We start from the raw sequence: 16,449 nt of genomic DNA, 5'->3' as shown, positions 1-16,449 counted from the left end.
ACCAAAAACTGAAATATGACCATGAATTTCACAAGACGTGCATTTTGCATTTACTGGCGTGATTACGAGGAGGGATTATTTGGGTTTGGCACTTTGAAAAGTGAAAGCATCCACTCAGTTGGAACCTGTGTGGTTTCTTTTTAACTTGGCAAGCATACCTGCTAGAGAGCTATGCAGTTTTTCTAGTGTCTGTACTCAAGTTTGTCTTTATTTTTGTTTTTCTAGAAGTTAAAAGTTTGACATTCTTTCTCTGTCTCTCATTTGCTAAAACCTTTACTTAGTACCACCATCTCTCCTGTAACATTTGATTCTGTACTTGGTCAGTGTTAGAAATGGAGGTTTCTGGTATACTCAAACTAGTGAAGGCACAGAAAGTATTCAAATTTAACCTCCGATTCGCCATCGTTTGCAAAAGTTCTGAAGAAAATTGTAACTCAATTATGTGTATTATTTGGGTGAAACAAGTAAAGCAAAAGGGGAAAAGAAAACCCGCTCTGAGACTTCAAAGCAAAATAGGTCGAGGAGCAACCCGTGAGAAACCAAAATACTTTTGTTTAGAAGTATAAGAAGTTAGACGTGGCTCTGAATGACAACGAGGTATTAAGCATATATTTGTTAAAGTAATTTGGAATGGTATTAAATACACATCTAAAGTATCCGAGCGGAATGAACTCTGAGACTAAATAATTTTTTCTTGACACCAGAAGTGTAGCACCATATATTGTAAATATAAAGGCACAGTCTTCAGAAGTATTTTGGAAAATTGTACATCAACATATGTTAAAGCTGTAATGGTCACTATTTCCTACTTCCTATGCCCACTGACGGCTTTAAAGGCTTTAAAGACGGATTTAAAGCATTCAACATTGGCTTTTTCTTTGCCGGCCATTCAGAGGCAGATTCTTACTTCACTTGTTTCTCCAGGAATGTTTTCTCACAGGTTCATTTTACTTGACTTGTACACATATGAGCTTAATGCCTGTGTAATTTAGCTGTTAGTTGAAGGTGGTTTTCAACTAACTAGAAACAGAGTGCCCATTCCCTACAACACTGCTGCAAAATTAAGACTTTACCTAAGATTCAGTATTCAAGATGGATGTACATACAAACGCAATTTGTAAATTTTACCATTAATATCCTTACTTTAGAAACTCCCCTTCCTTTCATTTGATCCAGAAGAGTCTTGTCTTTTCCAACCTCCCCTAGTTTGGAATCAGGGACCGGGAAAACTGGAAGAAAGGTGATTATGGCATTGGCAAAGCACGCATGCTTACTTGAGAGTACATTGTGGAGATAATTAGTGGTTCCACCTCTGTGTTGGCAGTGTAGATTTGCAGCCACTAATTTGGGTTTGGGATGTGTGCTCAGCCACTGGCTGCTGTGTCATGCTAGAGTCATGGGTGGGACCTAAATTTAGGGGCATGAACCTAGGCGTCAATTGGGAGGTTCTCCCCGTCTAGCTTTACCTGACTCTCATCACACATTGTTTTTTTGTTAAAGGGCCATAATTCAGCCTATGGAAAAGGGGAGATGCAGGGTAGGTTGGGTCAAAATCAACATTCTACTTAAGTTTGAATAGACATCCTTACACTCCACACTTGTGCTATCCATTCCACCTTTCAAAGGTCAGGAAAATTGTACTCATTATTAAGTATTTTTTGGATACCTAATTTTCAAACCAGATAATCAGTGACCTGCCATCCTGGGACTTCTTAAGAACAATTTTCTTTGAGTCTGACCTGTCACTTGTACCCTCATGCTAGGTGCCATGCTATTAGGGTAAAACCAATTAATTACTGCATGAAATGAAAGCACTTACGTATGGAATGCTGAGCAGTAACATTTAGTGACACTAAACTTGCACCATGAAATGGGGGCATTATAAACCTTATTAACAGTCTCTAATTTTTGCATGCCATTTTGGTGCCTCTTGATCACTTTGGATATAAATTTTAAAAATTAACTGGTTGCATTCAACTTTGAATAAAGCTTTAGCTTTCTAAAAGAGGAAGACTGATAAGTGAATTGTTTGAGGATAGATCTTGGAGTTGGGCTGGTTTGTCTTCAGTGAGTACCAATGATTTACACGAAGAAAAAACTTGACTGCTGATGTGTTTATTTGCATTTGATAACATCTTTGCAGTTTAAAGTTACCCTAAACAGGGTTCAAGTAGTCATAGAAAAAGGTTGGTCTGAACCGTCAACCAATACAGAAATTTTGATTGATGGAAATGTTCAGACTTTAACACAATTAAGTAGATTGCCATAACTGGGAAACCATCTTACTTTGGTTCTAGCATATACTGGTTTATATAGCCAAGGATGTAGGTGCTTATTTATTGCAGTTTCATCTATAAAAAATGCTTAATTGTTCCAAAATATTTCTGGATTATCTATATTGCAGAAAGATATTTCTTTTGAGAACTGTGGGTGGTGGAGAGGACTAAACACTTAAAAAAAATGCTCCTTTTTGAAACCATTGATGAAACTCTTAATTTACTAGACACTGAGGTTCAATAGAGGAAAACAGTTTGTCTTTGCTGCATTTGGGATTTGTGTGGTTTTTTGGTTCAAATTGTGTAAGAGCTACTGTTCTTTAACATAGTTCACATTATTGCTTAAGAATGTAATTTATGATTTTGGAAATTATTTTTTAAAAATGGGATTCATTACTGGGAATCAAAAAGGCAAAAGACCGTAAGTAATTTTTACATTGTGTTTTATAAGAAAATACTTTTATTTGTCCTTATTTTGAAAACCTTTGAAATGGCTATAACAATCTAGCAAAAATCACTATGAATTTTTTTTACATGTTAAAATAACATTAATTGGGACCCTGCATAGAAGCATTGCTGATTACATGGTTTATTATTGGAAAGTGGTTCATTATTGTGAAGTACTGAGACACTCCCAATCGACATAGTATTATTTCTTTCTTCCTGAGACATTTTGAAATGTTCTTCTTTAGTGAATCCAAAATTTAAAAAGAAATAGATAAGCAACACAGGATATAACTAATGCTGTCTTTCTCTCCAGATTGTACAGATTGGCTCTAGGGAGGTCATGGGAAGGGGTAAAAAGTTTGACTCTTACTTCACGAGAAGCACTGTAGGGTGGTAGACATGGGCTGGTTACTACATCTGATTTTACTCACTTCCTTTGTGGTCTTGGTGAATCATTTCCCATCTCTGTGCCTCAGTTTCTTTATTTAAAAGCATGGGATTAGAGCCAGTGATTTTAAACTTAACTCTATTCTAAGCCTCTGCTGGAGAACAGTCTCTACATTCCAGAGGATCTTGAAGCATGACCTGGTTGAGTCTCCAAGCCTGTTGCCACCGCCATGACTGCCCCCTCCTCTTTGGTGCTTTATCTCCTACTCTTCCTGGGTTCCCTGGCTCAGAAAATTTGCTGCCACTCTTGGGAATTATCCTTGACCCTTCTCTCCCTCTCACACCCACAGCTAACCAAGTCCCACTGGTTCTACTACTTAAATAGCTTCGACTCCTTTAACTTCTCTCCATCCTCACTGCTACAGTGATGGAGGCCACTGTTGTCATCTATTGCATGTCTTACTCCATTCTTGGGCTTCTTTATTCCCCTTTCCCTTAGACTAAAGTCCAAGTTCCTTACCCTGGCTTACAAGACCCTCCTTCTGTTTGCCTCTGCCATCTCTCCTGTGCCATTTCTCCCCACTCTTCCTCTCCAGTCAACCAGCCACATGTGCTGTCCTCAGTTTGCAGAAGATGCCATCGCCTTTCCTTCCTGTGGCTTTCCTGTCCACTGTTCCCTCTGTCTGGTCATTCTTACTTAGCTCTACCCTTTCCTTTCCCTGTTTCCATTTGCCTGATCCTCTTCATCTTTCAGATCCTATCTTGAAGATCACTTCCCCAAGGGTTCCCTGACTGTTAGACAAGGTTATTTTATTTTCCCATAGTTCTTTGTGCTACTTGTGCTTTAACGCATCGGGCTCGGATAGAATTCATACTGTTTAGTTGTCCATCTCCCTCTGTTAGAATGTGTGCCCCATGAGGGTAGGAACTTTTCTGTTCTGCTCTTGGTGGTATCCTCATCTCTTGACACAGTACTTGGCATATAGTAGATATTCAGTAAATACTTGCTGAATGAATACGTCAAAGAAGGAAAGAAAGGAAGAAAGGTAAAATTCTGTGAATTTGCAATAAGAAAGCAAGCCTAGCAGGCAGCAGCTGTACCTTCTTCCTCTCTTTTCTTGCCATCATCCTCCCTACCTCCTACCCCATTTCTGTTAGGTACAGGGACTTCCCTACCAATGCAGGCCCTGTTTTAGTTATCACCTCATAGGAAGTAATGGCCTTCCCTCTCAATAATGTTACAGACCCTGAGTAGAGCTATCCATGCAAATTTTTCCCAAGTTCAAGTTCCTCATTGCTCCCATTTATATGAGAAGCGATACAGGCCCATGTTGGATCTAGCTAAACTGCATAGATGGCTTTAGATGATCTTTCTCTGCTAGCAAAAAAGTTTCCAGTCCAATAAACTTCGCTTAATACTTCCTCTACCCATCTTGATGTCACTGCTGCGATATGTTTAATAGTAGTGACTCAGAGTGATTCGGTGCTAATGTCATTATTATCTTCAGTTGAATATTTATTTCTCTTATTTTGATTTCTATAAGTACAGACCTTTTGGCCCTTCCTGCTCATTTTTAAAATTGTTACAGAAGCTCTTGGTGTTGGATAAGGCAGGGAGAGCTTCAAGGACTACCTTCTGGTTATAAAGATGGTCAATATCATATTGACTTTAGAAGTGGGTGAATCCAGCCTCATTGGTGCCGGTCTGTATCTGTGCTGTCTCCCCACGAGGTGATGTTGCAGAGCAATTTAAAAAGTGGGCTCCAGAATCAAAGCCCACCTCTGGAACCTCCTTCTTGCTGATTAACTCAGAGCAAGGTACTTAACTTTCCTGGGACCCAGTTTCCTTACCAATCAAATGAGGGTAATAATAGTATCTACATCTTACAGTTTTAATGAGGGTTAAATGAGGTACTGTATGTAATGTGCTTAGCATGGTGTTGGCACGTGTTCACCACATGCCAGTCATTGTAAATAGGTCTCTGGGATTAGCGTAAGACTTGCCTATTGTAATTATTTGCATAAATGGGAAAAAAAGTAGTAGTTAATTAGCTTTGCCGGAAAAAACTGGTTTAAGGTGTCAAGTGCAAAGAGCCTTGGGCTGGGAGCGGGGACTCGTCTTAACTCTGCCACTTGCTAAGTACCCAACCGAGGGTCAAGTCACCAGCTCTCTGTCTTAAGATGAGGTTTACACCAAATCAGCTCTGCTGTCCTTTCTAATGTTATGAGCCTTTTGTGAGTCCAGGAATGAGTGGTTATTTCATTTCAAATACCTCACTAGGGTAGACACTGAATAAATATTTGCTAAGTTGAATGGAATCTGCTGATTTTATCTCTGGAATGTAGATGATTCTTTTAAAAAGCTTTTTCTGCATCTATTGAGATGATCTTTTTTTTTTTAATAAATTTATTTATTTATTTTTGGCTGCGTTGGGTGTTGTTGCTGCATGCAGGCTTTCTCTAGTTGCGGCAAGCGGGGGCTACTCTTCGTTGCGGTGCGCGGACTTCTCATTGCGGGCGCTTCTCTTGTTGCGGAGCACGGGCTCTAGGCGTGCGGGCTTCAGTAGTTGTGGCTCGCGGGCTCTAGAGCGCAGGCTCAGTAGTTGTGGCGCACGGGCTTAGTTACTCCGCAGCATGTGGGGTCTTCCCAGGCCAGGGCTCGAACCTGTGTCCCCGGCATTGGCAGGTGGATTCTTAACCGCTGCGCCACCAGGGAAGTCCCGATGATTTAGTTTTATGATATTGAATTGTAATGACAGAAAACAATGGTGGTGATTTTGAGATTTAAAAAAAAAAAAAGACAAAATGAAAAGCCAGAGACAAGCTGTATATCAGGGCTGTTGTAACAAAGTACCACACACTGAGCGGCTTAAACAATAGAAATGTATAGTTTCACAGTTGTGGAGGCTGGAAGTCCAAAATCAAGGTTTCAGCAGGGCTGATTCCTTCTGAGGATTCTGAGAGACAGTCTGTCCCATGCTTCTCTTCTAGCTTCTGGTGCTTTGCTGCCAGTCTTTGGTGTTCCTTGACTTCTGCTGCATCACTTCGATCTGCTTTTATCTTCACGTGGTGTTCTTTCTGTGTGCATGTCTTGTCCAAATTTCCGTTTTTTATAATGACATGCATCATATTGAATTAGGGGCCCACCCTACTGTAGTATGAGCTCATCTTAACGTATTACATCTGCAGTGACCAAGGTCACATTCTGAGGTGCTGGTGTTAGGACGCATGTCAACATATGAATCTTTGGGTGATGCAATTGAACCCCTAACAGGCTGCTTATTCTGTCCTTTTTGTATAGCTATCATCTCTCCATCCTTCTTTCTTACCTTCCTTCCTTTCTTCCAATAAACATTACTGTGCAATACAAGCAGATTGATAACAGACAATTTTAGAAACATCTTTAAAGCTTTACATAAATGGCCTCGAGCTAATTCTCAGCAGTTGACTTTTTAATTTGTGGCTTACTCGTGACTTTTTTTTCCATCTCATTTCCTTTTTTTTTTTTTTCTCTTGCTGCCCCTCTTACTTGACTCTTCCTAACTCTTTCTTCTTCACCCAATTCACCTAATTTTCCTTCTTCACTGAGCATTTCACTTGTTATAAATAGATAGTTCTGCCACCAGATGGTGTGCAAGGACTGGGAAAGGATTGGAAACACACTGGCCGACGTGGCAGCTTTTCAACATTTTATCTCAGGAAGAAAGTTGACATAATAAGCCCAAAATGAGATCCTGAGATTGTGTAGATTTTAATTCTCTCTCTACATTTTCTCTTCCTGTACTGTGCAAGCAGAACCCTGAGCTGGAAATCTTGAGGAAAAAAAAAAAGTTAAAAATTTTGATGAATAAGAGTTAACAGGAGACCCTGATCTGAGAATAGTTTCAACAATAATATTAGGCTGAGAGGTGGAAGCAAGCTTCTGGGGTCTGAGGGCCACTTCCTCAAACAGGTAGATTCAGAAACCACAAAAAAATGGGGAAATCTGTTGAGCACAATAAAGGTGTAGAAAGGCATTCGTGAAATAAGGCGCTTCAGCTGTCATTTAATTCAGCAGTTTCAAATGAGGCCTGCAGCCCAAATGCAGCTCACAGACCACAGCCACTCACAATGCGCCTTGTTTAGCTTGCACAGGGTTTTGTTATCATTATTCCTATTAATTGCCAATAGTAAAACAATCCCAGTATTTCACATAATCATCCAGGTTTTAGGCTTCTTCTGGGGAAAAAAAAAAAAAATCTGAAGGCCTGGCAATACTGGCTGAATGTTTTTCTTGGCAGTACCTTCCTATGACTGAGTTGAGGCTGTCCCTTCAGTTGGAACTTGTGATTTACAGCTTGACTTTGTGTCTTCCACCCCCTTTGCATGCGGAACCCTCACCCTGATTGAAAATGTTGCCTGCCGCTGCCAGCCTGTGAAAGGTATTTGAATACGTGACCCTGCTATCCTGTTTCTTAGAGGAGGAGATGAGGCCCAGAGAGGGGAGTTGACAGCTGATTCAGTGCCACACCTGCCCTGGAATTCCCACTGAGCCCTGTTGGCCCGTGAAAGAGAAACTGGTGGGGAAAGTGTGAGCGTGACCCACCACAGAAGTGTGATGCAGTTTAAACAAAGAGTCAGGAGGGAAGGTGAAAAACCTGAACACCTGTTGTTACTCAATATAGAAAAAGAAACTAGAGCCATACACAGACACACAAGTGAAAAGATGAGGAACCCCCAAGTAAACACCTTACAGGGAACTTGGAGAGAATTAACAAATACATGATCAGAATACCACTGGTCAGCCGTCCAAAGAAAGAAAGGAACCCTAAAGGGCTACCTGCATGTTTAGGCTATCTCTGGACTAAAATCCTTATTTAAGCATTGAGAAGGTGGTTGATGAGACAGAGTGACTGAGAAGGCAAGGTAGCAAATCAGCTAGAAATTGGATGGTTTATTATCCAAAGAAACAGCAGAATGCCTTTCTGGGTACCTATGAAATGGCTGTCACAGACACTTTCCATCAGAATGTGGGGACCAATTAGTGGAAGAGTGATGGGGTAGACATGGAGTGATTCCGAAGGTGGAAGCAGGGAATTTTTTGCTTGCCTCGGTGAAGATAAATGGGATTGTAAATGGGCTGGGCTGACTCCTGGATGATTCATTAACCATAGCAAGTATTTATTGAGAGCTTACTCTGTGCTAGGCTCCGCACTAAAAGGTAGACGTGTGATATCATCGTATCCTCTACATTACTGAGGTCATGACTGTTGTCATCCCTATTTTATAGATGATGAGACTGAGGACCAGAGAGGTCAGGTAACTTTTCCAAGTCCACTTAGCTCACAAATGACAGAACCAGGATTCAAATGCAAACTCTCAAAAGCTGCCTGTCACCAGAGTCTTCCCACGTAACAACCAACCTGCTCTACTGCCCCCCAGCCCTGGCCAAGGCCTGGCCTAGTGATAAATGCCCTTCATGTCCTGAATCCAATTTGGGTTGGCCTACTGGTAAATGCTCAGCATGTCCTGGATCAAATCTGAAACAGTGGTGGAGGTACACCATTTGGACTGGGTGGCATATAACGAGTTTGGAAAAACTAACATTTAAATTTCCAGGGAACTCCCTGGTGATCCAGTGGTTAGGATTCAGTGCTTTCACTGCCAGGGGCCTGGTTTCAATCCCTGGTTGGGGAACTAAGATCCTGTGAGCCGTGTGGTATGGCCAAAAAAAAAAAAAAATTCCAACACGCAACTAGTTTGTTTCAAAGGGTCACTAAGTTAGAGGTCTAGCCAGTTGTCAATGAACCTTTGTCCTAAGAACACGAGTAAATGACTTCTGGGAAACTTTGTGGTCTGACATCATCTTCTTATTTCCACCTGGGGCATGCTGGTAACATCTATAATAAAGGTAGATCACTAGAAGCTTAAGCAGATGACCTTTTTAGAGAGAAGGAAACTTGGCTGTGGAAGAGGGAACTGGAGCCCAATGCGAAGGTGAATACGTGAGGCTGGTGAAGAAGCAGCGGATATCCCTTCTTTCTACATTCTGGAAACCCCTCTGATTGGGGTTCCGACCAAAGGGAGACGCATGAGAGGCAGCAGCCTTGGAGGGTTGGTCTTGTCGCTTTCTGAGCAGGCTTAGAGGAAGGAAATCAGGCTCATTGTTAAAGGGATCATTCCTACGTGCAAGTATAAACTGTGGGACCCCGAAGGAATGAGTGCCCAGACCAGTTGTGGGTAACATTTTTTACAACTGATCTAGCAGAGAGAAGAGGGCAGCTGGAGCTCTTGGTTTTTAAATGCTATTAAGCTCTTCTGGCCAGAGAACTGTTAAGCCGGACAGGATAAGCTGCCAGAAGATCTGGCAAATACAACAAGGGAGAGTTGAGTTTATTGCATCTGGAGAAAAGTAATCCCAGTTACAAGCATATGATCCCAATAAAACCCCAAACCACAGTGTTCTCTAACCCTTATAGAAAACCCAGTTCTCTACTCGGAACATTAATGCAGGGCTGGTTGCCGTTTCTCAAAATTCAACACTTCCACCAATATTTACTAAGTCCCTGTTATGAGCAAAAAGTGGAGTTAGACATGATCCAGGAAGAAACATGCAAAATGATAAGGGAATTGAGAAACCTATGGTATGAAAAGAAGTTTCAGAGGTGAACGTCTTAGCTGCACAGGTGATAGCTAAGGGGGATGTATAGTGAATTGTTAGTACATGAAGGATAGGTACAGAATCTGCAAAAACTTTTTAATCCATCCTCTCTTTTTAAAAATTATATTAGGAACAGTAAAATTCTGGTCAAATGTTATGTGCTTGAAGTAAAATCAGGACATAAAATGTATTATTCCACCTGGAAGCTAGTAAACTAATGGCAGTCTTATTCATGAACTGGTACAGGTTGAAAACTAAAACTGCCTCAGATAAAATCAAATGAGGGCTCAAAACTGATAGTTTAGAATAGTTAACGTATTTAAGGATTTTTCCCTCTAAATTTCAGAGTTTAATATTAGGAGGGAGAAGGGAAAATATCTCAGAATATGTTTTTTTTTAAATAAATTTATTTTTTATTTCTATTTATTTATTTTTGGCTGTATTGGGTCTTCCTTGCCGCCCGCGGGCTTTCTCTAGTTGCAGCGAGCAGGAACTACTCTTCGTTGCGGTGTGCAGGCTTCTCATTGAGGTGGCTTCTCTTGTTGCGGAGCACGGGCTCTAGGCACGCGGGCTTCAGTAGTGGCACACCAGCTTAGCTGCTCCGTGGCATGTGGGATCTTCCCTGACCAGGGATTGAACCCGTGTCCCCTGCACTGGCAGGCGGATTCTTAACCACTGCACCACCAGGGAATCCCCTCAGAATATGCTTTTAATGTCACTGTCAAATATAGGCATTCCACCATCCCTTATTTATTTATTTTTAATTCCTTAAAAAAATTTAAAATCCAAGTAATATAGGTACATAGTTAAAAAAAATCAAACAGACATATAATTTATAATGAAACACAGCAACTCTTTTCCTTTACCACGTTGTTCATTTTCAATAATTGCAGTCTTTCTTCGGGTAGTTATGTCTATATTTCTAAATAATATGGTAATGCTGGCAAGTTTCTACTCCTAACTCTTTACATTGTCTCCTGCCTTCCTGTCATGGTAATTGGGCATTTACTTCCTTCTGCTCACACGCGTATTTCCTCACTTCTCTTTCTCCCAGAGTAGTTTTAAGGATGATGATTTCTTGCTTGTATCATTTCTTTTTCTGGAGTTTATAAATATTTTTTCCACTGGCCTGGTTTTCTATGTATCTATCCCTGTTTTTTCCCACCAGTGCACTAGCAGATCTTTCAGATGGCTATCAATATTTTTTTCCAACTGTAAAAAGAAATGAAATGATCAATAAATTCTATTTCTCCCTTCCCCTCCCCCTTCTCCAGCCTCCACCACTTCTGTCTGGAATGGTTGCTTTCTTGGTCTGATATGTGGCTGTCACTCTGGCCTTTCCTTTCAGCATCATTTTGCTTTGGGTTCCCTGTGCCCTAGGTAACCATATCTAACTCTTTTCTACTCTTTGCTCAGAGCCGTTTTACAGCGGCTTCCTAAGAAAGATATACTGAGTGCAAATTTCTTTATCTTTCTCTCTTTATTTTTAGTCTTTGCAAGTATGAAAATTCAAAGGTCACTTCCCCTCTTTCACTCGATTGATAATTTGGTTGGGTGTAGGCGTGTAGTCTTCCAACAAATGCAGGTGAGGAGTCCAATGCTCTTTTGTTTTGCTTTGTTTTTTTAAATTTTTATTTCTTTATTTATTTGGTTGTGCTGGGTCTTAGTTGCGGCAGGTGGGCTCCTTAGTTGTGGTACATGGGCTCCTCGTTGTGGCATGTGGGCTCCTTAGTTGTGGCATGCAAACCCTTAGTTCTTCCTCTCCATTATCTCTGTTGTAACTCTCTGGATTTTGCACCTTCTGGGTTGACCCCTTAATAGTTTTATTTTTTCCTCTAATTTTCCATCTGTTTTTCTGTTTGTTCCAATGTCTTGGAGAATCCTCTGACTTTATTTTGGTTACCATACTTTTTAATTTGCAAGAGTTTTCTCTCTTTTTCCCCCAGTAGAATGCTGTTTTTGTTTTATTGATATAGGAACTCCATCTTCTTTGAACTCTGAGCATATTCATGTTCGTGTGTGTGTGTGTGTGTGTGTGTGTGTGTGTGTGTGTGTGTAACAGTTTGTCCCGCTGCATGCTTTCTTACTGTATCCAGTGCTTACTTTTTTCTATTTGTTTTTTTCAGTCTCTTTCTTTGACATTAGAGACTATTCTCAAATGTCTGGTAATCCTTGGCCTCTGCTCATATTTAAAAGTGGGTGCTAAGATGCTAATAGGCAGTTCTGAGGGCATCGTCAGTGGCCTGGAAAGCTCTGTTGTTAGTACCTAGAGGTCTTTTCTCTGCCATTCAGTGTCTCCAGAGAGGAATCATTCCATTTCCTGATTAGGAGATGGGTTTTTTTATACAACAAATTTGGTGGTAGAGGTGCAGGAACATGTTTCTTTCTTAGTGAAGATACATAGATAGCTTTGCAGGCTCTGAATTACGTTTAAGATCCAGGAGGGTTGCAGGTGTCTCTAAATATTTCTTCTTACGGTAAGGTCTCTGAGAGCCTTAAGCAGAGAAGACATATGGCATTGCACAAATTTGAGCTTCTCAGGTTGAGTAAACCGCGCCTTGTTTGGATCATCATTGACAGCTGCTTGCTGTCCATTACTGACTGGGGGCCAGAGGAAGCCGAGCGAAGAGGTGCTTCAACTGCATGACCTCCACTACATTTCTGTGCCCTTGAATAAAGCAGCTGGGAACTCACCGAGGAGTGTGTGTATGTGCATGTGTGCTATGTGTGTACACATGCGTCAGTGTTCTCACTTAGCTGTAATCCCCTGGAAATGCCACAGGTGGTCCATGCCAACCACTCTGTAGGTAGACCTTTAGCCAGTGTCCCTGTTTTTAGAACTTTTAGCCGTGGTACCCACAAGTGCTGCCCTCAGGCTTTCTCTGGGAGCGTGGCTGGTTTGTCTTTGTAATCTGCCTCTTAAGCTACGATTTTCCTTATTTTGCTAAGTTAGTTGTCACTCTTCTGTCTCCTTCCATCTTCCAAAGATTTGTTGAAATCTCTTGGCTGCTATCACAACCCCTGTCATTCTCCTAGTCTTTGAGGGTTAATGCATTTAAGAAAATTCTACTATTGTCATTTTAGTGGCATTTTGGGAGGTAGAGGAGATAAAGCCCTGTGGTTTAATTCAGTATGTTTACTTTGGGTTTTTGTTTTTGTATTATCACGATTAAAAGCGCTTCAAGGTAAAGAACCAAGTTTTACGTTGTAGGTTCATAGTGCACAGAGTAGGCACTCGGTAAATAGGCGTTGCGTGAATAAATGATCTGTGCTCTAAGGTCTCTAAAATACAATTAATTCAGCTGCCAATGTGATTATTTCCTCTGCTATTGTCTCAGGTTAACCTTGAATGAGGGAGGGGAGAGCTCGGTGAAATCAGATGCCTACCTAAGGCCAGAGCATTTGGGCCAAATGTAAGAATTCAGGCTTGCCCATCACACTTCGTTGGATGTTATGGTTGTTTCTGGAGTTGGCATTTCCCAGAAGAGGATTACCAATCAGCCTCTCCATTATTCCTTTCTTGCCAGCACTATTATTGAAACAAAATGCCTGGGTGTTCTGAAGTCAGTTGAAGTTTGTTTATGACATCAACTTGAGTTGAAGTTGACTCTTTGTAAATATTGGGAACAAAATCCAAACCCTCCCAATTGCCTGTTTCTCATACTCTCAAGCTAATGCTAATCAAAAATGGTATTTGATTAACCTCTTGAAACATATTATCCAAATATGCCTTGAATGACTAAACTGATAAATTGGATACAATTAATTGCTCGAGGTGATGAACTCCTGTGAATCACTACAATTCATTCCGCCAGTTTTCTCATGCTTACACTGTTAACTCTGGAGAGGCAACAGACACCAGACACACAGGAGCGAGCTACACTTCCCCCTCAGAGCAGAACTTGAGAGAATAAAATCTGTCAACACTGTCTTATGCAATGCAATTATTGGATAAACTTGAACCTGTTTGTTACTTCTTTTGAATTTGAAACACATTTTTCTATTTTAAATCGCTTCATGGATGTGTGTATTATGTTCCTGATCATCTTTTCTCTTTGAATTCATTGTTAGAATGAAAAAGGGTTATTTGTTTATTTTCTACCTTGTTGAGCCGTTTAAGAAGGCAGGCACTATGATCTTGAGGGAAAGTTGCGGTAGAAGGAATAGAAAGTAATCCATAATTAAACTCAGCAATAGTTCCAGCCACTCACTGGAGCTCCTTGATCTGAGCTCCATAAATTAAAAGTGACGTTTATCTATGAAGTAATCCTGGAGGAACTGTAACAATGATGGTTTTGAAATCTGATAATAGAACCAATAAGAAGACGACATGAAACCAGGGTAATTTCTTCTGGAAGGAAAGGACTCCAGGTACACTTTAAAGTCTGTCTTCAAGTATTTGAAGAGTTTCTTATTATTTCGAGGGTAGTGATATATTGTCTTTTAATCTGCTCTGTGGATAAAATCAGGGAAAATCGGTTTAAATTGTAACAGAAAAGATTTAGGTTAGATGTGAAGAAGAAAATTTTCTGACAGGAAATGCAAAGTAAACACCAAGAAAATGTGTGGATTTCATTTCTCTAGCAAAGGTCTGACCAGTCACTAGAAATGGGATTGAATAATCTTAGCCATTGGTGATAATCCAAAACTGAACCTTGTTCTCAAGATCCTGAGGTTTTATTATTCTATTCCCATTCAATTGTGTACTTTTAGAATGTCACTTTTTTTTTTAAACATCTTTATTGGAGTATAATTGCTTTACAATGGTGTGTTAGTTTCTGCTTTATAACAAAGTGAATCAGTTATACATCTACATATACATATGTTCCCATATCTCTTCCCTCTTGCATCTCCCTCCCTCCCACCCTCCCTATCCCACTCCTCCAGGCGGTCACAAAGCACCAAGCCGATCTCCCTGTGCTATGGGGCTGCTTCCCACTAGCTATCTACCTTACGTTTGTTAGTGTATATATGTCCATGCCTCTCTCTCGCCCTGTCACAGCTCACCCTTCCCCCTCCCCATATCCTCAAGTCCATAGAATGTCACTTTTATGATGATCTCTTCTTGGAAGCAAAAAATACCTTTCTCAATATGATTCTTAGAAAGCGGTAGCTGTGTTTCATTATTGAATTATCTATACCTGTGCTGATAGTGAAATGTGTATTTAAGAAAATGCTCTGTTCTAAGCAGATGCTTACAATTCTGGACTGAGGGTGATTTTTCTTAAAGCTGCTAGCTGAGCAGGGCTTTTTAACTTGCTTTCTTTTCACTTGCCATGTCTTGGTTTTCAAGTCCTTATTAACAGATGTTTCCTTTCTAAGAAAGAATGTAGTTTATTAAGAAGACCTCAAATTCTATAGGTTGGGGTAGGGGATGCTCTGAGGAAAGAGCCTGGTTTCTGTTGGTCTTTGGATGAGTTTGTATGATTTGTGCTGTGACATTCAGAGCCAACTCTCTTTAATAAAAAGAGTTGAATATTTTATTTGTAGAAAGTTTTAAAATTGTAATTATTTTGGCTCCTAGTATATATTGTTCTCTCTGTGATACAATTAACCCCAATAATGAATTTTATTTTTTTTAAACAAAACAAACACGTGACAGAATAAATTATGATTCTAAACTTGATCTTCTCATACTGTGGATTGAGAAAACTTAATCTCATAAAATAAAGATCAGACCATCTGACAATTTCTGAAAAACAAATCTTCCGTACCTCCCAGGCTCCACAGTAAATTTCTACAGTGTCTTCTATTCATGTAAAGCTTTCAAAATTCATTGAAATAGGAATGTGCATTTCAAATACACACTTTGAAACTTAATTGAAAATAAAATCAGGTTTCTTCCTAATGTGGTCAACACACTATTTAAATTGTAAACATTTATTGTGATGCCCAACTGTATCTTGAGATGATTGACTCTAAAACTCCCAGCCAAGTATCCCACAAGGTGGAGTAAAGAGCTTACATCTGAGACTTAGTTTGAACTTTGAGAAAGGTGCCAAGAATGCCCAGTGGGACAAGGACAGTCTCTTTAATACATGATGTTGGGAAAACTAACATCCACACACAGAAGAATGAAATTGGGCCATTATCTCACTTCACATACAAAAATCAACTTAGAATGATTAAAGACGTAAATGTAAGGCCTGAAACTGTAAAACTATTAGAAGAAAACCTACGGAAAACACTTCTTGACATTGATATTGACATTGACGTTGATCTGGGCGATGATATTTTGGATACGACTCTAGAAGCACAAGCAACAAAAGCAAAAATAGACAAATGGGATTGCATCAAACTAAAAAGGCTCTGCACAGCAAAGGAGACAACGAAGTAAAGAGACAACTTATGGAATAGAAGAAAATTTTTGCAAACCATACATCTGTTAAGGGGTTAATACCCAAAATGTATAAGGAATTCAAACAAGTCAATAGCAAGAAAACAAATTATCCAATTTAAAAAAAAATGGGCAAAAGACCTGGATAGACGTATCTCCAAAGAAGACATACCAATGACCAACAGGTATATGAAAATATGCTCAATATCACTAATCATCAGGGAAATGCCAATCAAAACCACAATGAAACATCATCTTATACCTGTTAGAATGGCTATTATCAAAAAGATAGGAGATAAGTGTTGGTGAAGGTGTGAAGAAAAGGGAACCCTTGCACACTGTTTGTGGGAATGTAAATTGGG

The 16,449-nt window shown here is 40.0% G+C and overlaps 1 protein-coding gene across 4 annotated transcripts in view; it reads left to right on the top strand.

Annotated features, from left to right (window-relative positions):
- Positions 1–16,449, top strand: part of AP1S3 (adaptor related protein complex 1 subunit sigma 3) — a 56,005-nt gene that overhangs the window by 20,040 nt on the left and 19,516 nt on the right. Inside the window, exon 1 of one of the 4 annotated variants that reach the window (XM_033426656.2) lies at positions 11,237–11,335. The exons of the other annotated variants lie outside the window; for them this stretch is intronic. Within the exon in view, the coding sequence (XP_033282547.1) occupies positions 11,252–11,335 (84 nt within the window). The 5' untranslated portion in view covers positions 11,237–11,251. Of the gene's footprint in view, positions 1–11,236; positions 11,336–16,449 lie in introns of those variants that run through there. 4 annotated transcript variants of the gene reach the window in all.

This window comes from Orcinus orca, chromosome 7, assembly GCF_937001465.1.
Source record: "Orcinus orca chromosome 7, mOrcOrc1.1, whole genome shotgun sequence".
Lineage (NCBI taxonomy): Eukaryota > Metazoa > Chordata > Mammalia > Artiodactyla > Delphinidae > Orcinus > Orcinus orca.
This window is presented reverse-complemented; position numbering and strand designations above follow the sequence as displayed.